General features: G+C 41.4%; 1 protein-coding gene across 5 annotated transcripts in view; it reads left to right on the top strand.

Moving 5' to 3' along the window:
• LOC142289842 (presenilin-associated rhomboid-like protein, mitochondrial) overlaps positions 1-19716 on the top strand; it is a 134532-nt gene extending 114816 nt beyond the window's left edge. For all 5 annotated transcript variants that reach the window (XM_075333784.1, XM_075333785.1, XM_075333783.1 and 2 more), the window contains 8 exons: positions 91-231; positions 2000-2048; positions 2128-2223; positions 3334-3483; positions 11844-11914; positions 14320-14421; positions 17625-17722; positions 18884-19716. In XM_075333784.1, coding sequence (XP_075189899.1) covers positions 91-231; positions 2000-2048; positions 2128-2223; positions 3334-3483; positions 11844-11914; positions 14320-14421; positions 17625-17722; positions 18884-18989 — 813 coding nt within the window. In that variant the 3' untranslated portion in view covers positions 18990-19716. The remainder of the gene's footprint in view (positions 1-90; positions 232-1999; positions 2049-2127; positions 2224-3333; positions 3484-11843; positions 11915-14319; positions 14422-17624; positions 17723-18883) is intronic.
• Positions 19717-22052: the final 2336 nt, after the last annotated feature.

The following is a 22052-nucleotide window of genomic DNA, read 5'->3' on the forward strand; positions in this document are numbered from 1 at the left end:
GGCTAAATTTGTAATCGCTAAAAAAAATAATAGGAAATGTAATTCCATCATGCAGAAAAGCATTAACAAAGTACTAACAACTGTGCTCAGTTTTCAGGTTGTTCTTTTGGAGCAGCTGCAATCTGGCAATATGAGTCATTAAAAAGTAGAATGAAGAATTATCTAGACGACGCTCGAGCAGACTGGTTGGAAAAGCTACGGCCAGCCAAACATGGAGACTTCAGGAAACAGGTAGCATACTAGTTTTTATTCCTGATTTAGTCGTTGGGAGTTCATATTCTATGATAGGCCTGGGAAAATCTTATTCAGATGTAAGAGCTAGCAGAAAGAATGGTCCGGTTTTGCCCAAACTGCAGCATCATTGTCAGAGGACCTGTCATTTGCCATAAACATGCAATTGTTTGGCCCAGTGTAACTGCTGCTGTTCTGGATCTGGTGGTATTTCTTTGTTCTGGCTCCTCTTCTTTATTGAGATGACTGTCTCTTCCCTATAAATACCATATTTTTTGGATTATAAGATTCAAAATTTGGGAGGAAAATGAGGGGTGCGTCTTAAAATCTGAAAGTAGTTTACCGGAGGGTGGTGAAGAGTGGTTAAAGGAGGCAGCGACAATACTATGCGTTGTGCTCATGCTGGTCTGTGCGGCGCTGTTTTGTGCATCGGGCAGCGCGGCTCTGCGTGGGTGTGGGGACATGGCGCTGTTCGGTGCGGGTCTGGTGACGTGGTGCTGTTCTGTGCAGGGCTGCTCTGCTCAGTACTGCTCGATGCGCAGCTGCTCTGTGCGACTGGCGGTCATTCTGAAGATGTCGGTGGTCAGGGCTTCAAATAATGGCGCCTAGAGTCTGCGCGTTCGCAGATGGAGCTCTCGGCTCAAGCTCTCATCTGTGCACACGCAAACTCCGGCTGCCATTATTTGAAGTCTCACCACCAACTGCTGACGTCTTCAGAATAGCCGGTAACTCACCGTCTCCCTTGCAGAGCAGGGCCAAGCCGCGTCACCAGGCCCCGCACAGCAGAGCCGCGTCACCAGGCCCCGCACAGCAGAGCCGCGTCACCAGGCCCCGCACAGCAGAGCCACGTCACCAGGCCCCGCACAGCAGAGCCACGTCACCAGGCCACACAGAGCATCGCCCATAGTGAGTATCTGGGCCCCCTCTGTACCAGAAGCAGCATTACAGTACTCCATTACCTCCCCTGCCTCCTGTGACCCTGCTCCACTGCTACCCCTTCTCCCTGATAAAACACCACCTGATTATAATACGGACCCCATATTTTTTTTTTTTTCTACCTTTTTTGTCTCCAAATTTGGGCTGCCCCTTATAATCCGGTGTGTCTTATAAAATGAAAAATACAGTACATCTACTCTTTTTTTTGTCCAAGCAGGCTTCTCCATCACAGACATTTTGGGGATCATGCCTAGTTAGCTAAAAAAAAAAGACTAGATTTACAATATATACCAAAAAGTGGGACCATATCTCAGGAATGCAGAGACCGAGAAACAAAGTAACACCAGATTCAGAAGAACAGAGGTATGGACAGCAGGAAACAAAACATATTTATGGCAAGTGACAAGTCCTCCTTAAAAGACTACAATATGGCATAGTCATACACTCCTTATTCTTTGTGCAGCAATCTCTGAAAAAAAAAAAAAAATCAGCAGTTTCATATGGCAATGGGTGAAGTCTGCAAAATTTGTTTAGGGCATCCTTATATTATTAGATCCATCAAATTGCCCTCATAACCATCCAGCAAATGTGAAAAAATAAACATTTGATAAACATTGTGAAAATGTTGGAACTTCGTTGGTGAAAGTCAGTAACCACTGAAAACATATTTTGGGGGTGTCTTTGGACATCAGAAAAACATAAGTAAATGCGATCGGTATGAAGCCAGGCTTACATGAGTGCCGTGTAGAATAGCCCACACCAGGTTCTGTTGCAGTAGCATTTTCTGATTTGACCTACATCCTTACTTTTCCCTCTGCATCACTCTTTGTAGGTGAATGAGTGGTGGAATAGTCTGAGTGATGGCCAGAAGACTGTGTCAGGTAATTCTTTGGAATCTGCACTATTCCCTGAATTTGCCTGGAAATCTTTTTTATTTGCTTCTGATCAATCTTTTCCCAGGTATAATTGCAGCTAATGTTCTTGTGTTCTGCCTTTGGAGAGTACCCAACATGCAGGGCATAATGGTCCGATACTTCACTTCCAACCCTACATCTCGTAAGTTTCCTCCAATACACAACGTAGCTGATGTATAGGTTGTTTGTTGGTAGGGTTCACAACAAGGTGAAAGGGTATCTAACATCACATGTTATTTCTCCTATTAACAGGAAATAATGGAATATTTGTATCTATTATGACTTCTGAGAACTTTCCCTACCATCAGTCCTCTGCTGGGATTACAGAATATTATTGACAGACTTTCTTTTCATTTATTGTTCCTTGCAGGGGCATCCACTACTTTAAAGTGGTTGTGCTATACCCTAACTCAGTTACTGTTATTGCCATAAATACTTAAATTGAATCTGACAGCTGATACAGGCTACCCGTGGATCGGGAAGCATGTGCCAAACACTGTATTATCCCAGCCAGGTATGTTTGACTCTGAAACACTGCTGCACTTTAGATAACCTAGAGAACTAGTATTTTGTGTGGGGAGTGAGCCACATAGAAGACTATTTGGAAAGGCCAGTCCCGATGGCTTCTCCCCACTCACTTCTCTGGAGTGACAGATCTCTCCCTATACACACATGCAGGGAGAGACCTGTTAATCCAGGGCAGTGGGTGGGTAGGAGCCATAAGGGAGCATACTTGTACGGGTGGGACTCTGGTGGCTTCTCCATGCTTTCTCCCTCTTAAACTATGCTTTTCCCTAAAATGCTGCAGCGTTTCAGAGTCAGATATACTTGGTTGATAGCATGTATCAGGCACTGGCTGCACAATGTCTATGTAACGTAGTGGTCTAACCCTTTAACAATCCCTTCTGAATAGCCTCAGGGTGATGGGGAAAAAAAATAGATATTTATCTACCAGACTGGCACCACTTCTACCTGCTTAGCAGTCAGTCTGTCAGTCTGCTGGTATCAACATTTGGTTGTATATCGTAACCACCGCCATCAATCAGCGTTCGCTGATTGGCTGGAGCCTTCTCATATTGCTAGAGTTTGAGTCAATGTAGATGAATGGCTCGGTAAGGACATCGCTCACTATTTGGCCTATAAATACTACATTGGTTACAATCATAAAAATCTCCAAGAGCACAGCCACAAATAACATGATCATATGAATTATTGGAGTTTAATCACAGTAGTTGTATTTTTGTCTTCACAGAGAATCTCTGCCTGCCTATGATTCTGTCCACATTTAGCCATTTCTCTCTTTTCCACATGGCTGCGAATATGTATGTATTATGGACATTTTCATCCAGCACTGTTTCTATTCTGGGCCCGGAGCAGTTTTTAGCACTGTACATGTCAGCAGGTGAGCATAGAGGGCATTATACAAGAAAATAGGGGCAGGAGAGAATGAAGGTCTTGCAACCAAAATCATTTTTGTAGACCACCTTGACAAAATAAAGTATCTTTGAGGGAACACCTAACTTTATCCGTATGAGTGCATATACTGTACATTGTAATAGTAATGAAAAGCTCTCAGCTATTATTTTTTTGTGTGCAATTATTATTTTTGGTTTTAGTAAGATAATGTATAAGAGCCTGAAACAGAAAGCATTGTACCCCGACAATATATTGGGCCCCTTATCTTCCCTACTTCTAGAATGCCCATACACTTTAAACATCCTTATGGCCCCTACTTTACTTTGCACTGACGTTTCAAAACATCATTGCAAAGTAAGTAGTTTCTATGAGAGTGCGCAACTCCGGGTTGGGAAAATGACTGTCTTACACAGACGAATTTCCCATAGAGAAGGCAGAGATAGTGGGTTTTTTTTTTGTTGTTTTTTTTTTTCTTGCTCTATTCTTGATCACGCTAAACACTGTATTTATGAATTAGGAAGCGCTATCAATGCTCCCTCCCCCTAAACCATCTACCATGTGACCGCTGGGTATAGGGATGAATCAAGAGCTGATGGGTCCTAAAAAACGTACCTCTGGTGTGTAAACAGGAGGTTAAATTTTCATTATAACTGGAACAACCATAAATAAATAGATTATATTAAAATGTTTAAATCTCCTCCCTCGCCCAATGGTCTTTTAAGACTTTATGGGGGTGGACAGTGTGTAAAACAAAAGTAATGCAAAAAACACTGCAAGCTCGAATCACTTTCTATTTCCACCTCTGTTGAAAAAAAAAAAAATGTTTCCAATATATAAAAATTATTTATAAGGTAAGGGGAACACAAGTTTATGTATTTTTAGCAGTCCTTGGTGGTTGTGAAAGAATAAAATGTGTGAAAATTAGTCAAGTACTTCATATTTTTCTTTATTTTTTCAAAATAGCAAAAAAAATAAAAAAAAGGAATCTAAAAATTATATTTTTCAATTTTACAAGATATGGACCCCACAATATGTTATCCAGATTCTTCTGAGGACGCTGATACCCCACATGTGGTCAGAAATATCTGTTTCGAAAAAATGGCCGTACTCGGAAGAAAAGGAGTGCCATTTGAATTTTGGAGATAAATTTGGCTGAAATAGATTGCAGAAGCCATGTCACATTTGTTGGGCTCTTAAAGTACCTAAAGAGCAGAAATTCCCCATAGGGGACCCCATTTTGGAAATTATACCCTTCAAAGATTTTATCCAGGGGTATAGTGAACATTTTGAATCCACAGTATTACACAGAATTTGTTAACATTAGGTCGTCATTTTGAAAATTTTAATGTTTGTTTTTTTTCATCAAAATGTTGGTTTAGCCGCAAAATTTTCTCTTTTGCAAAAGGTAACACGGAAAATGGACCCCACAGTTTTTTACCCACTTTCTTCTGAGTGTGGCGATACCACACATGTAGTCAAAAAGTTCTGTTTGGACAAACGGTAGGGTTCGGAAGGGAAACAAAACAGGTCACAAAACAGCAGAAATCCCGCACAAGTGACCCCATTTAGGAAACTAGACCCATCAAAGAATTCATCTTGGTGTGTGATGAGCTTACTGAATCTCTAGATGTTTCTGACAACTTTTTAAAATGTAGATGTGAAAATGAAAATAACGCGCTTTTTTTTCCACTAAAATGTTATTTAAGCCCCAAAATTTTTAATTTCCACAATGGATAATAGGAGAAAAACATAATTACGGAACATTTTTCCCAAACTTGATGATACCCCATATGTGGTCAAAAACTGCTGGTTGGGCACATGGCAGAGCCCGAAAAGGAAAGAGCACTATTTGATATTTGGGGGTGTCAATTTTTCTGAAATAGATGTTGAATGCCATGTTGCATTTGCAGAGCCTGTGAAATGCCAAAACAGTAATCCCCCAAGTGACCCCATTATGGACAGTAGACCCCTCAAGGAATTCATCTAGTGATGTACTGAGCATTGTTAACCTACAGGTGATTAACAAAACCTTATAACATTTAGATGAAAACAAAAAATTAAATTTTTTCCAATAAAACAAATTTATAATTTACACAAGGTTTAATAGGTGAAAGTAGACCCCATAATTTGTTATACAATTTTTCCTGAACACAGTGGTACTCCATATGGAGTCAAAAACTACTGTTTGGGCACATGGCAAAATTCAGAAAGCAAAGTGCGTCATTTCATTATTGGAACGCAAATTTAGACACAGTGGTGCATTTACACAGCCCCTAAGGTGCCAAAAAAGCAAAAACACTTGTGGCAAATTAATTAATCTATTGGAGTGGTGAGCATTTTTACCCCACAAACCACACAGGAATTTATAAGATTGGGCTATGAAAACAATAAACATCAGGTTTTTCCTCTAAAATTTTACTTTAGCCTCAAAGTTTTTATTTTCTCAAGGGCTAATAGGAGAAAATGGACAGGGTAATTTGTTATGCAATTTTTACCAAATGTGGCAAAGCCCTATAAGTGGTAGTGCACAACTGTTCAAGCACAACAAGGATAGGAAAGAGCGCGACTTGGATTTTACAATGCAAATTCCATTTAAATAGATTGTGGTCTCCATTAGCCGAGCCCCTGAGGTGCCGGATCAGCAGAAACTCCATATTTGAATCGTCAATGCTTAAGGAGTTCATATATCATTGGGACTTTGGAAATATAACATTTTTAGTGGTAAAAATGATTTTTTTATTGGTTTCAAATGTCAGTAAAGATTAATACGTAACTGGACCCTACAATTTATTGCACAAGTTCTCCCAGCTGCTGTGATGTCCTGTATGTCGGCAGAAACTACTGTTTGGCCACACAGCAGGGTTTAGCAGGAAGGAGCGCTATTTGGCATTTGGAGTGCAGATTTTGCTAGAATAATTTGCTGGTGACATTTGCAGAGCTTCTTCGAAGGTGAAACATTCGTCGGGTGTTCAATAGGTAATATATGGTGTCATTGGATTGCATTTCATTACCCATGTTGAATATTTTGGGGGGGTTTTTTGCACATTGTCATTTTTGTTTACATGCATATGCATACTCTCTGATTGATAGGTTTGTGCTAATTATTACTGATTACATGCACCGATAACATTGACTAATATAAAGGTTTCATTTAGCTACCGTACTTCTGCTTGCCCTGCATTGTTACCTCATGCATTTGATCCCATTAGTTATGCATCTGCTTCCATGTCAAAGCTTTACCATATGCTCAATTGCTGTATTCATGTATACTTCCGTAGCAACTTTTGCTAATTTTTATCAACTTTAACATTTATCATATTCTTTCATCAGCTACAGTGGGTATGCAAAGTATTCAGACCCCTTTTAAATTTTTCACTCTTTGTTTCATTGCAGCCATTTGATAAATTCGAAAAAGTTTATATTTTTTTCTCATTAATGTACACTCTGCACCCCATCTTGACAGAAAAAAACCCCAAAATGTAGAAAGTTTTGCAAATTTGTTAAATAAGAAAAACTGAAATATCACATGGTCATAAATATTCAGACCCTTTGCTCAGTATTGACTAGAAACACCCTTTTGAGCTAGTATAGCCATGAGTCTTCTTGGGAATGATGCAACAAGTTTCTCACACCTGGATTTGGGAATCCTCTGCCATTCTTCCTTGCAGATCCTCTGCGGTTCCGTCAGGTCGGATGGTGGACAGCCATTTATTTTCAGGTCTCTCCAGAAATGCTCAATTGGGCTTAGGTCAGAGCTCTGGCTTGGGCGGTCAAGAATGGTCACAGAGTTGTTCTGAAGCCACTCCTTTGTTATTTTAGCTGTGTGCTTAGGGCCATTGTCTTGTTGGAAGATGAACCTTTGGCCAAGTCTGAGGTCCAGAGGCCTCTGGAAGAGGTTTTCTTCCAGGATATCTCTGTACTTGGCTGCATTCATCTTTCCTTCAATTGCAACCAGTCATCCTGTCCCTGCAGCTGAAAAACATCCCCATAGCATGATGCTGCCACCACCATGGTTCACTGTTGGGATTGTATTGGGCAGCTGATGAGCAGTGCCTGGTTTTCTCCACACATATGGTTTTAGATTTATCACCAAAAAGTTCTATCTTCGCCTCATCAGACCAGAGAATCTTATTTCTCATAGTCTGGTAGTCCTTGATGTGTATTTTTGCAAACTCTGCGAGCTTTCATATGTCTTGCACTGAGGAGAGACTTCCCTAGGGCCACTCTGCCATAAAGACCGACTTGTGGAGTGCTGCAGTGATATTTGACTTTGTGGAACTTTCTGTCATCTCCCTACTGCATCTCTGGAGCTCAGCCACAGTGATCTTGGAGTTCTTCTTTACCTCTCTCACCAAGGCTCTTCTCCCATGATTGCTCAGTTTGGTTGGACGGCCCACGTCTAGGAAGAGTTCTCGTGGTCCCAAACTTCTTCCATTTAAGGATCATGGAGGCCACTGTGCTCTTAGGAACATTAAGTACTGCAGAAATTCTTTTGTAACCTTGGCCAGATCTGTGCCTTGCCACAATTCTGTCTCTGAGCTCCTTGGGCAGTTCCTTTTGACCTCATGATTCTCATTTGGTCTGACATGCACTGTGAGCGGTGAGGTCTTATATAGACAGGTGTGTGCCTTTCCAAATCAAGTCCTATCAGTTTAATTAAACACAGCTGGACTCCAATGAAGGAGTAGAACCATCACAAGGAAATGGACAGCATGGGACTTAAATATGAGTGTCTGAGCAAAGGGTCTGAATACTTATGACCATTTGATATTTCAGTTTTCTTGTTTAATACATTTGCAAAAATGTCTAAATTTCATTTTTTTTTTCTGACAAGATGGGGTGCAGAGTGTACATTAATGAGAAAAAAAATGAACTTTTTTAAATTTACCAAATGTCTGCAATGAAACAAAGATTGGAAAATTTAAAGGGGTCTGAATTATTTCCGTACCCACTGTATATAACATTTATTCCTTGGTTACATTTGCTTTTCATTATGCATTGTCTTTAGTGCATTTCCATTATTAATTGGTTTGCCTTTATCCCTTCCCTTTCATTGTCTTGTTGACAATTTTTTAGCTCTATAATTGTTTTACTCATATTAGGGTAAAGATTTAATATTACAGTGTTGTCATATTTTTAGGTTGTTCAGCCTGCTAGACCCTGCTTATAGCAGACTGTAACAGGCCACTGTATTCTGAGGTCATCATATGACCTCAGGGTACCATCGGCAACCATCGGCACCCATGCATATGATCATGGGTCGATGGTGTCAAAGGGGGTCTTTTAACCACTAATTTCTGTTAATCAGTCTGGTTACAAAAACGGTTGGGTGCAACGCCCTCAGGTGTCAGCTGTTAAATACAGCAGTATGTATGCTGTCAGGATTCTCCAGTATCGGTGACATGACAAAGTGGGAATGTGACCACAAGCATTCGATTTCCTTACATGCCCAGATGTTATCAGCCTCGCTCATTATAAGTAAATTGATCGAGGTTGGACATGTCCAGCTGGAATGTGTCCGGATGTATGCATATTGCATACTTGAAGTCACATGATCGTTTGGTGCAAAGCAAGAAGGCTCCCTGGGGGCATTGCTCTAGAATCACTGCGTTGAGAAACACGTGATGGTGTCTCCGCAGTGGTGGATGTTGATCTCCCTAAGGTCAACCATCCTTGCTCACATAGTCTTTTACTAGGCAATGTCCCACTAGCCAGATTCCTACTCCACACTGATGAGGGGCAAATACCCCGAAACGGCTGTCTGTGGATGGATACCATGTTTGGCATAGGTGGTCTCCTTGACTGGAGACTGCCCTTCCCGTGGTTGTTCCTTCCCGGTGAAAGACCTGGCTAGTTTCCTGCCAGCGTTGAGAAACATGTGATGGTGTCTCCTTGCAGGCCTTCTTGCTTTGAATATTTCCCAGGGGGCATTGCTCTAGAATCACTGCGTTGAGAAACACGTGATGGTGTCTCCGTAGTGGTGGATGTTGATCTCCCTAAGGTCAACCATCCTTGCTCACATGATCGTTTGGTGGCAACATTGTAGAATCCTGACAATGGGCTCACTGCGTGCTATGAGGATTCACAAATCTGCAGTCACATACAGTGAATGGAGACTTGCACTGCACACCAGGACAAACCCTTAACACTAGAAGTCCCAGAAATTTCGAGCTCCCCCCTGAAGTCCTGAAAGAGGGTTTAATGACCCTTAGTTCTATTCAGTTTATTGTATTTGATAATATAATTGACTAACTAGAAACGAAATGGCTAAACTCAATGGAAAAGAACAACCTCCTGTGGTGCGACAGTAATGGTCTTAATTACATAACAAAAGACGGTGATTATAGGATGTTAGCTAAAATCCTTCAGGTCATTCGACCCGTCTCTGGGTTCCAAAGGTAGAAATGTTAAATGACCCCTCTCTGGGACTTCTAGTGTTAAATGTTACAATTTTTTATAACCCTTGCCAAATTTTCAGTACAGTTTCTTTGATTACACTTGAATTGGCTGTATGGTTTATTTCTTAGCTATTTTTTTAGAATGATTGTTGGAATACTAGCGATAACCGTTCATGTCCACAGATATACAGGGGTTGTCCAGGCTTGGGACTTTATGTAACTGTAGACAGCATGCAACTAGACTCTGGCTTCTCTCCATGGATGTGTATTAAGAGAAGCTGGACATGTCTAATCTGCACATGACTGCAAGTATGCAGATCGTCTTGGTAGCTCACGTCGGCAATACTGGGGAATTGTTATGACAGTGTTCACATTGCACGATGTGATGATTCAACAGTCGAGTCATATAAACTAACACAGGGCTGGACACCCCCTTTAACACCTTAACGACCACGGGCCGTAAAATTACGTCCTAGCGGTCATAACGTTACTGCCCGCGATCGGCCGCTGGCAGCATGCTGAGATTGGCGCACATCTCAGCTGATTTGAGATGTGTGCCTGCTAGGCACGAACAGAATTGTTATCTGCTCGTGCCGTGTAACCCCTTAAATGGCGCTGTCAATATGTGACAGCGCCATTATAAGCGCGATCGCGGTAAACTTTTACTTACCGCCTGATACCGGAAGTCACGTGACGCGATCACGTGACTTTCGGTAGTTGTCATGGTAGCACAGGGTCATGTGATGACTCCTGTACTACACATGAATTGCTTTCACTTTTGCTGTGCCCGCGGCACAGTGAAAATGAAAGTGTGTATCTGCTGTTTACAGCTGTATAGCTGTGATCAGCAGATAGTGCAGAGCGATCGGATTGCTGATCGCAATAGCCCCCTAGGGGGACTAGTAAAATAAAAAAAAAAAAGTTACAAAAGTTTTAAAAAATTTAAAAAAAAAAACCTAAAAGTTCAAATCACCCCCCATTCGCCTCATTGAAAATGAAAGAGTTAAAAAAAATAAAAAATATACACACATTTGGTATCGCCGCGTTCAGAAACGCCCGATCTATCAAAATATAAAATCAATTAATCTGATCAGTATACGGCGTAGCGGCAAAAAAATTCCAAACGCCAAAACGACGTTTGTCGCCACAACTTTTGCGCAAAATGCAATAAGAGGCGATCAAAACGTAGCATCCGCGCAAAAATGGTACCGTTAAAAACGTCAACTCGAGACGCAAAAAATAAGCCATTACTGAGCCATAGATCCCGAAAAATGCGAACGCTACGGGTCACGGAATATTGCGTAAAACGTGCGCCACTTTTTTCGGACAAACGTCCGATTTTTAACTTCTTATATAAAAGTAAACCTATACATGTTTGGTGTCTACGAACTCGCACTGACCTGAGGCATCACATCCACACATCAGTTTTACCATGTAGTGAACACAGTGAATAAAATATCTCAAAAACAATAGTGCTATCGCACTTTTTTTGCAATTTTTCCTCTGCATTTGGAATTTTTTTGCAGTTTTCCAGTACACTATATGGTAAAACTGATGGTTTCATTTAAAAGTACAGCTCGTTCCGCAAAAAAATGAGCCCTCACATGACCTTATTGACTGAAAAATAAAAAAGTTACGTCTCTCAGAAAAAGAATGGCGAAAAAAAAGCGGAAAGCAAAAAAAAAAATCGGCCAGTCGTGAAGGGGTTAAAGTCGGTCATAGGGCAGATGTACTGTGGAGACACACTGAAAATGTGAAAAGTCTGCAGCAAATCCACACTGCAAACAATTACAAAACTGGTGACTCTAAAGGGCAGGACAGGTAAGAGCAAATCTCTGGTTTTTCGTCAGTTAAACAATTTTATCTGTTTATATAATATGTAACGATTAGTATGTAAGTGTCAGTGGGATTATTAACTGCAGGCTTGCATTTCTCTTATATCTTCTAGGTGTCGTTTCCAGTCTGGCAAGCTATGTATGTAAAGCAGCCACTGGACGCTTTGGGCCATCCCTTGGTGCTGTAGGTATTCTTCCTTTTTCTTCTGCACAGCAGTGTTTTGTGTTTTCAGATAAGTTAAGAGACGTTTTTTGTTTTGTTTTTTCTGGTTATTTATTCCATCCTTTGCTGCTGCAATGGCAAAGGGACCTGCTGCCTTAGTGGTGTCATTTTTTAATAAGCCTGCTATAATATAGTGACCTGATTATACTAGTACTTGTTTCCAACACCGAACAGTGATATAATGTGAATTTACACTAAACCAAAAGCAATTAGAATATGACACTAATTTCCATAAAGATAAACTAATGAAGATTACAGGACTCCAGCTGTCTAATATATTGGTTTTGCCAGCTGCGGAAAACTAACTCACAAGCAGCAGTATTTAGCCAGTCATGCTTTGTAACAATTTGTTGAGTGCTATTGTTTTGTTTATTCATTAGGGCAATTGGTTCTGTTTTTATTAAAGATCTAGCTGTATCTCTGTAGACCTATGTCTTTCCATGGTTACGGTCAGACCTAGCATAGTCACATACCAATTCTTCGTTGTCTTACCCCTTCTTCTCCATTACTCACTCCTTACACAATTTTTTTTCATACACTTTTACATATTTTTTTACTTTTTGTGTCCAACATTCTGTGCTGACTTCTTTGTTAGTATATCTTTACAATCCGTTATTCAGTTACAGAGCTCTACATCATTGTATTGAAACCACAGCACACAGCCTAGTAAGTGACACATCTCTGAAATCGGTGTCCCAGTCCCTACCTGAAAGGAGTCTTTAGAGATTGTATATTGCCGTATAATTAGTTTTTTTGGTTTTTTTTTTCTAACATAAGATATTTTGTTAGTTGAGCTGTGTGACGACTTGTTTTTTTGCATGGTGAGCTGCAAGTTTTATTTATGCCGACTTGAGATACATACAGTACAACGGTTGATGGCTCTTATTGCATTTTTTTAATAGGTGTGATGACCAAAAAACCCGCAGTTCTGGCATTTTGATTTTTTTTTCTCTTTTATAGCATTTATTGTATATGTTTAATTTGTTTAATATTTTGCTAGATAATTTTTAAAACCTTTTTGTTTTTTTTTATTTCTATTTATTTTTAGTTCCTTGAAGGAACTGCAATTGTTTGATTACTTATATTGTATACTGCAGTGTTGCCGTATATATTGTATAGTTAAAATCAGTCTCCTATGGAGCTCAGCCTATGACCCATCTTAACTAGAGTACCAAGATGGCAGAACTGTTCAGCAGGCCCCTGGCTGCAATGGTAACCTATCATAGGCCCGCGGCATTTAAATGGTTAAAAGTAGTGATCTGAGCACAGCTGTGGCAGCTGCAGTTAGGGCAGGAGAGCTGAAAGTGCAATGTCCCACCCCTCTGCATGTGCAGCTCATTAGCATAGTGTTTAAGTGAATGATTTCTCTAAAATAGTAAAATGGATCTTTACAAGCAAAGTCAGTATTTACTCAACATTAAAGCGCTATTGCATACGGGCCATTAGTTTGGGGTATACAATCCGAATTCACATTAAAGGGGTCATCAGCTGACCCCTGGCTGTATGACAACTCATCGGCGTCCCGTAATTGTGTTGCAGGAGAGTCGATGAAGGCTTAGAAGAGCATGACCCATACCAGCACTCATAAAATGCCGCTGTCAGAGATTGACAGCTTCATTTAACAGGTTAACAGCCGTGGGCAGAGCGCTGCACCAAACGCTGCTGATAGAGGCAGGTTATAGCTGAATGATTCAGTCTTCATCTGCAGGTAAAGATGCGGGCTCTGTGTGCGAGCCCACATCAAAGGCAGAGAGACAACTCAAGACATGCATAGTCGTAAAGAAGTTCTCTGAGAAATGTGATAAAATATTTTTAAACATTAAATATTTTTTAAATATCTTTATTTAGCAAAAAGGTATGCTATATGTAGTGCACTCTGTCAGGGTTTTAAAGATGGCAACATGCATCTAGCAGCCATCCTAGGATGATCTGTGTGAAGAGCATCTGGGAGACAGACTGTTGTCTGCGTTCGTTGCACTAAAACTGTCAGGCTGACTGAGATGGATGTTCATTCTCAGTCAGCTAAAGAAAGCTTGTGTACTGCAAGTGCAGTGCGATTTTTCTCTTGCCCCATAGACTTGAATGGGTGCGAGAGAAATCAGGAACGCATTACAATCACAGCATGCTGCGATTGTTTTCTCGGTGCGGTTAGGGCTGAGAAAATAATCGCTCATCTGCGCTGACACATAGGCTAATATTGGAATGAGTGGAATGCGAGGTTTTATCACACTCCACTCGCACCGATTTTCATGCCGTGTGTCTTAGGCCTTAGTGCAGCTGTTTGATGTATGTATCAACAAGCATTGAAAATCTGTTAAATGTCAGTGATTATTTACTAAATATCTTTTCTTTGATCACTTTTTCAGTCTGGAGCAATCATGACAATCCTCGCCTTGGTGTGTACGAAAATGCCTGAAGCCAAACTCGCCATCATTTTCCTACCTATGTTTACATTTACAGCAGGAAATGTATGTATAACATATATAGTGTTTGTTACTAGTCACAGGTACATACTCCATTGCTGTGTGGTGCTTCTTATTCATGCACAGGGGTCTAGGGGTCTTTTTGATTTTTAACTCTATTGATTTTCAAACAGCATAAACAAAGAATAATATGGCGGACACTATATAATAGAATTCATGAAGTAATACTAAAGAGCAGAGTTTGGTAATTCATTTTCTCGGGGCCATGTGCCAAACCAACTGTTCAAAGTTAATTATGCTTATTATTATTATTATGTTTATTATGTTTATTATACGTTGGTACTGCTGTATATAGGAGCGATCAGATGGTCGCAAGTTCAAATCCCCTAAGGGGACTAACAAATACAATAAAAAGTAAAAAAAATGTTTTTTTTAAAAAATATAAAGTTACAAATGAAGAAATAAAAAGAAATACCATCACTACATTCGTAAAAGTCCAATCTATCAAATTCTAAAATTAACTCAATCGGTAAATGGCATAACAAGGAAAACAAAAATCAAAATACTAGAATTCGGTTTTGCAGCCACCGCAACAGCACAAAAAAAACCAGTAATAGACAATCAAAACATTGCATATACTCCAAAATGGTATCAATAGAAATGTCAGCCCAAGGCACAAAACACAAGCCCTCTCCCAGCTCCATTACCCAAGAATACTATCTCAGAAAACGGCAACACAAGCAATTTTTTTTATTTTAGTTATTTTAGTTATTTTATGTTTTTTATTTATTTTTATTTTTTTTTACAACTTTTTTTTTTTTTTCTTTTTTTTTTTTTTGTTTTGTTTTTTACCGCTTAGATAAAAAAAACAAAAACAAAATATGTATGGTTAATATCACAGTAATCATACTGAGAATCAAATTTCCAGTTTTTTTTACCATATGATGAACACTGTAAATAAACAATTACAGAATAGCGCTTTTTTTTATTTTTGATATTAACCTGCACTTGGAATTTTTTTTACACTTCTATCATTCAAAAGTACAACGCTTCCTGCAAAATATTAAGCCCTCGTGTCAACTGAAAAATAAAAAAGAAGTTATGGCTTTTAGAAGAGGGGACCAAAAAGCGAAGCTCAAAAACGGAAAATTGCACTGCTTTAAAATGTTTTAATGGTTGTCTGTGGAATGATCTGCCATGCTGCATGCACAAGCATATCATTAAGATCCGCTGCTGGCAGTTCCCTTTGCAACTTCTGATCACTGATGTCCTAGATGTGTCCGATAGGAAATAAAACCCAGAGACATACCGTATTTTTCGGACCATAAGACGCACTTTTTTTTTTCCCCAAATGTTGGGGGAAAGTTGGGGGTGCGTCTTATGGTTTGAATATAGGTCTGCGGCCGGGAATGCGGGTGCTGCGGTGGAGCGGGTCATCGGCGGCACGAGCAGGCTGTAGTAGCCTGCCGTGACCACATGGGCCCGCTCATTACATATGCACACCCATCATCCCGCCTATCTCTCAGCGCTGAAACCGGCACTGACAGGTGGGCGGGGTGATGGACGGGGGGTGCGCGCGTACTTAACAGCCGACCCGCGTGATCACCCCTGGCAACTACAGCCTGGAGTGATCATGTGCGGCTGTATTCACTGCCCCCCACGCATCATCATCAGCGCGGGGTGCAGTGAATCAGTATACTCACTCATCATCACCGTTCCCCCTGCAGCTTTGCGATCTCCTCCTGTCTGTGCCGGTCAGCTGATCTGTGTAGCAAGCGGTGAGCACAGCGATGACGTCATCAAAGTGCGCGCCGCTAGTCACGCAGGTCAGCTGACCGGCAGACAGGAGGACGAGCGGTGCTGCAGGTTAGTGACCGGTGACTGCTCCACACAGATCAGCGGCGTTGCTGCCGCCACAGACAGGGGGAGGAGCAATGCTGCATGGAGCGAGGAAAGGCGAGTATAAACGTTAATTTTTTTTTGTGTGATACAGGATACATGCCATATAGCAGGATGTGGCCATATAGCAGGATGTGGCCATATAGCAGGATTGATGGCGGTATATAGCAGAATGGATGGCGGTATATAGCAGAATGGATGGTGGTGTATAGCAGGATGGATGGGGGTGTATAGCAGGATGGATGGCGGTATATAGCAGGATGCAGGATGGATGGCGGTATATAGCAGGTTTGGAATATATAGCAGGATGGGAATATATAGCAGGATGGGAACATATAGCAGGATGGGAACATATAGCAGGATGGCAGTGGATATCAGGATGGGGGCGTATAGCAGGATGGCAGTATATAGCAGGATGCCAGTATATAGCAGGATGGGGTGCATATACAAGGCAGGAGGATCATTACCAGGATGGGGTACCTTAGCAGAGAATTTGGCCACCCCTCGAGTCTACATTTCAGGTACACTAATAACTCAGTGTTACATTGATTTGGTCGTGGAACCAGTGGTTCGCTAGATTATCCCAGGAGCTGTTGTTCAACACAATACTATCAGGCCACATGTTGCGTGTGCTTTAAGCAGCCTCCATGGCCTAAACGTGCCACTTTGGCCTGCAGCATTTCCGTAATTGTCTCCCATCGAGCACATCTGGAACATCATTGGTCGGCAATTGCAAAGTGATGATTTGCATGCCCAACTGCATTCAGAGTGGCAAAACATTCCTCTGACAACCATTAGTAATATATTAGCCAAGACATGTAGGTGTGTGTATTTCTGAGGTTGTTGCTGATATTCGTTACTGAATAAATCAAGATATTTTGAAAATTTTGTTTCTATTTTTTTATTAACATGTCTATCAATCCTATGATTTCCATAATTCCACAACTTTTTTTTCTTGATAGAGATGAGTGGATCGATTTGCGTAACACTAGTCCAGCGTCCTGGTAAGTGGTACCTGGTGGCAAGACTGGAAGCCAACAAACCTTCAGCATGGCTTTTAATAAGCTATGGCCGGTGCAACTTCATCTGTGCATCACCATTGCACCAACCCTGACAAATCAAATGCTGCATCAGGGATGTCAGACGGTAGCCACCAGGTACCACTGACCTGTACGCTGGACTAAACTGCGGATTGCTCCTCTCAGCTCTACTTCTTGGTGTTACAATTTCAGTAAAGAATAATGTATGTAAATTCTGCCATTGTGCTTCTGTTCTTTAGATAATGTCCATCAATACATTTTAATTAATCATCTATGCCTAATACCGTATTTCCTGGTTCTTCTATACAGGCTCTCAAGTTTATCCTTGCTTTGGATTCCACGGGTTTGATACTGGGCTGGAAGTTTTTTGATCATGCAGCTCATCTTGGAGGAGCCCTTTTTGGAATGTAAGTTTTCAGATCTATTTTTTATATTATAATTTTTTTTCTCACTATAAGGCGACTTGCTCTATTTATACTGGCACTGTCAAGCTTACAGAGTTTTACTAGCAAGAAAAGCAGAGCTTCCAAAACTATTTTTGCCAAGAAAAAAATAACATGGAAACTCTTGAGGTATCATTATATGGAATCCATAATCTGTCAAGTCCCAACCTGGAACAGATACCATTGTGCTAATACAGAGCCTAAATCAGACCCACTCAGTAAAAGTGTCTGTATGTCTGCTGCACAACCTCTTTCACTTCATTGTTGCTAGAGTCAGGCACAACTCCTTGAATGACAATTCAGATTCAGTAGTTTAAAGAGGTTGGTCACTACTTTTACATTGATAGCCTATCCTTAGGATAGGTCATCAATGTCTGATCAGCCGGGGTCCAACACCCTGCACCCCCATCTATCAGCTGTCACCAGTCCCGGCGGCAGCAGGCAGCGCTCAGTTTTGGCACTGCTCCGTCTTCTGATAACAGCCAAGGCTGGGTAGTGCACATCCGCCTCCCATTCTAATCAATAGGAGACGGATGTGCGGTACCTGACCGCTATCAGAAGACGGAGCAGCGCCGGAAATGAGCATTTCTGGCTGCCTGCTGCCACCGCTGGGACCTTGAACAGATTAACGGGGAGGTGCGGGGTATTGGACGCTGGCCGATCAAACATTGATGACATATCCCAAGGAGAGGCCATCAATGTCAAAGCAGTGGACAACCCCTTTAATCCGGTTATTGTGCTTGTTCTGAAGTCTACACTGATATCACTATATTTGCATATTAAGATAACATGGCCTTTCAATAAGAGCCAGGGCTCAAGTGAGCAATGAAAACTGGAAAGTGCTGATGGGAGAGAGGTGGCTTGTAATTTTGCAGGACTGAAAAATGGTCAGGAGCTGAGAGGATGGGGAAGAAGTTAATTGCTGTATAGAAATTATTGGGCTGGGGGGAGCTGGTTAGTATGTAAAGAGTTAACTCCTCAGTCTAGAATGTAACAACTGCACAAGCTGGCCTTGATCTAGTGGTTATCTTTTTGGCAATAAGCTATTCACTATGCAAGATAAAATCTCCAGAATGTATAACATGGACTAATAACATCATATTTTTTACATTATTTCCTCTGCAGCTGGTATGCTTCATATGGCCATGAGCTCATCTGGAAAAAGAGGGAACCCTTGGTGAAGATTTGGCATGAGTTCCGGAGTAGCCCCCCAAGAAGTGGAGGATCATGACATTACAGCAGCAGTCTTGACTTTTACTAAATTAATTTGGGGACTCTTCTATATACATACATATTGATTATGCCCTAGTAAATGTTTATGATCCATTTTCTTTAGAGGTCTGGTTCAATGTTTGAAAAATTAAAGCTATGACCTATATTTTTTGGAGATGAAAGAGATTTTTGGAAGAATGATACATTTTTCCATGTGCCATTAAATGCAATATTTTTAAATCACATATGGAAATCAAACTTAGGTTTGAGCTTGATTAGAAAATGTATTGTTTATTTCCCTGAAAATGCACAAGGAGCTGTCTGGTATGGCAGCAAAGACTCACGCGTTAGGGCTTTCGTTTATACATTCATGATTTTACACAGCACTCCACATACGGTGGATATAAAAAAAGTCTACACACCCCTGTTGAATTGTCAGTTTTGTAAAATACCAAGAAGAGGCAAGTCACAAGTTTTTCCACTTTTAATGTCACCCATATTCTGCACAAATCAATTGATATACAAACTGAAATCATTTTGAGGGGGGGAAATAAAAGCTAAATTAAAATAATGTGGTTGCATAAGTGTGAATACCCTCCTATAATTGGGGATGTGGTTGTCTTCAGAATTAGCCCATCACAGTGAAAAGGAATCTCTCACGGATTTCACCCCCCAAACTATTGGTATAAGCGATCAGATAATTACAGGCGTGGTCTGGCACCTAAAATGTATTTTCTTACTATCTTTAACCCCTTTTGTAATTATCTTTATGATACAGTTCCCTATACTTCTATCCTATATGTTAATTATCTAAATGTGTTTTTTACTGCACTTCCTGTGACATTTCATTTTTGAGAGGAGTCTCTGCAGCTCCAGCCTCCTGTGGCGTCACATTAGAGACTCCCCACAGTGGCCATCGCCCCTCCTGGAAGCGGACATCAACAGGGTACAGCGCTGTAGATACTTTCTGTGATGCTAGCACTAGGGGCGTAGGAAGTCCGTGAGAATGGATTGCTCCGGAGTGCAGTCTAGCGCAAGCCCACTAGACGTCACTAGCACCAATGCGGGGATGCAAGAGAGTGGTCAGTAAGCCTAAGGTCAGTGCCAGGAAGTCACGTCTGTACAGAGGAGCAAGCAACGCCGGAGTCGGGTGAGAGCAGAGGATCGGAAAGCCAGGAGGTCATGTCAAGAGCCAGAGGGAAGCAGAGCCAAAGTCAGAGTACACACCGGGGTCAGAAGCCGAGTAGACAAGTAACTATGGAGGAGGGAGCAGAGAGGGGATTGCAAGCGGAGAACGGGTACGGAGACAGGAGAAGTAAGACAAGACTGGATGGAACGGAGGTCAGGGGGAGAGTAGGTACAGAGACAGGGAAGTAAGACAAGACTGGACAGAACGGAGATCAGGGGAAGAGCGGGTACTTGGAAACTGGACAATATCAAAAACTCACTGGAATCAGGAAGCGCACACTGCAGAACAGGAACTATTTCTGGCAGCGTTCAGAGAGGAACAAATCCAATAAAAACCAACGTGACCCCCAGAACAAGGCTGGACAGAATAGGCTCCTCCCAAATGACCTAACCCCCAGAGGGGATCGACAGAAGGAAAACAAACACATACAGTGCCTCTGCACGAGCAGAGCCATGAGTGAGTCATGACACTTTCTAGTTTCTTGCATTGCCTTTTCCTGAGGAGGCCCTCGATCCTGGATGATGGAAGCTGTGGCCGAGGCTAGTGCAGCGCCATCATGTGAGTCAACTCTCAGTGGCCACTTCCATTGTTTGTGTAAAAAGATTTTGTCAGAGGGCGGTACTAGATGGAGTGAGTGACACCAGCGCCGTCCCACAGCCTCTAACACCGCCCTCAAATGAAGTGTCATCAGGGGGTGGCGCTGATGTCACACTACTTTTAGCACTGCTTCCTTATGACGCTTCATTTAAGGACAGTGCTAGAGGTGTGGGGCGGCGGTGGTGTCACTCACTACAGCTAGCACCGCCTCTAGCCGACGGCAAATTGGCAAAGATCTCTATGACTTCTTGGAACGTTCTGCTGGCGCAGATTTCCCTGCTTTGGCAGTAAATTAGCTTTAATTGGAGATGATAGTGTAATGTTTCTATGGGAATGCATACAGGGTCTGACTATAATCAGATTCAGTAACACAAAGTATTTCAGGACACGATTGCCCTCATCTTGTAGAGGACCTGAGGGAGAGTTGCAGAGCAGGGTCTTCCAGTGGCACAGAGTATTTTAGGAGGGCAGTGTGCTGATCTGAGAGGTCACCGGATGAGAGTTGGAGAGCAGGTTACTCCAGCAGCACAAAGCACACTCGCTCACCACTAATAGGGAATTGTTTCTTATTTCTTCCAAAAACAATACTAAGGACCAGGGGGCACTCACTGCGAGTGGAAGAAAAGCGATTCCGACACCTAAATAGGAAAGGGTTCTTTACAGTTAGAGCGGTCAGACTGTGGAATGCCCTACCACAAGAGGTTGTAATGGCAGATACTATAACAGCTTTTAAAAAAGGGCTGGATGATTTCCTCAGTACACAAAACATTGTTGGTTATAAATGACTTAGTGACTAAATGTAGAACTGGTGGAGGAAGGTTGAACTAGATGGACCTAGGTCTTTTTTCAACCTAAGTAACTATGTAACTATGTAACTATGTTTAAGAAAGATAATTACAAAAGTGGTTAGGGGATAGAGAGTAATGGTTAGAAAATGCATTTTAGGTGTTGGACCCCCCCTTTAAGTCCCCCAAGAGGACTACAAAATAAAGTAAAAATATTTTAAAAAGTATATAAAAATTTTAACTCACCCTAATTAAAAAAATTAACAGATTTGATATTCTTGTTTTATAAAACACCAAACTATGAAAACCTAAAATTAATTAATCCACATGGTAAGATCCACTCTTCTAGGGAGGCTTCCCGCAAAATTGTGTCTAGGGGTATTTGTGCTCATTTATCCAGAAGAGCATTTAGACGAGAGAATCTGGCTGGCAATTTCTAAGGTGTTTGATGGGGTAGAAGTCAGGTCTCCAAGCAGAACAGTCAAGTTCTCCAATATCAAACTCCCCTAAC

Source organism: Anomaloglossus baeobatrachus, chromosome 2 (assembly GCF_048569485.1).
Source record: "Anomaloglossus baeobatrachus isolate aAnoBae1 chromosome 2, aAnoBae1.hap1, whole genome shotgun sequence".
Lineage (NCBI taxonomy): Eukaryota > Metazoa > Chordata > Amphibia > Anura > Aromobatidae > Anomaloglossus > Anomaloglossus baeobatrachus.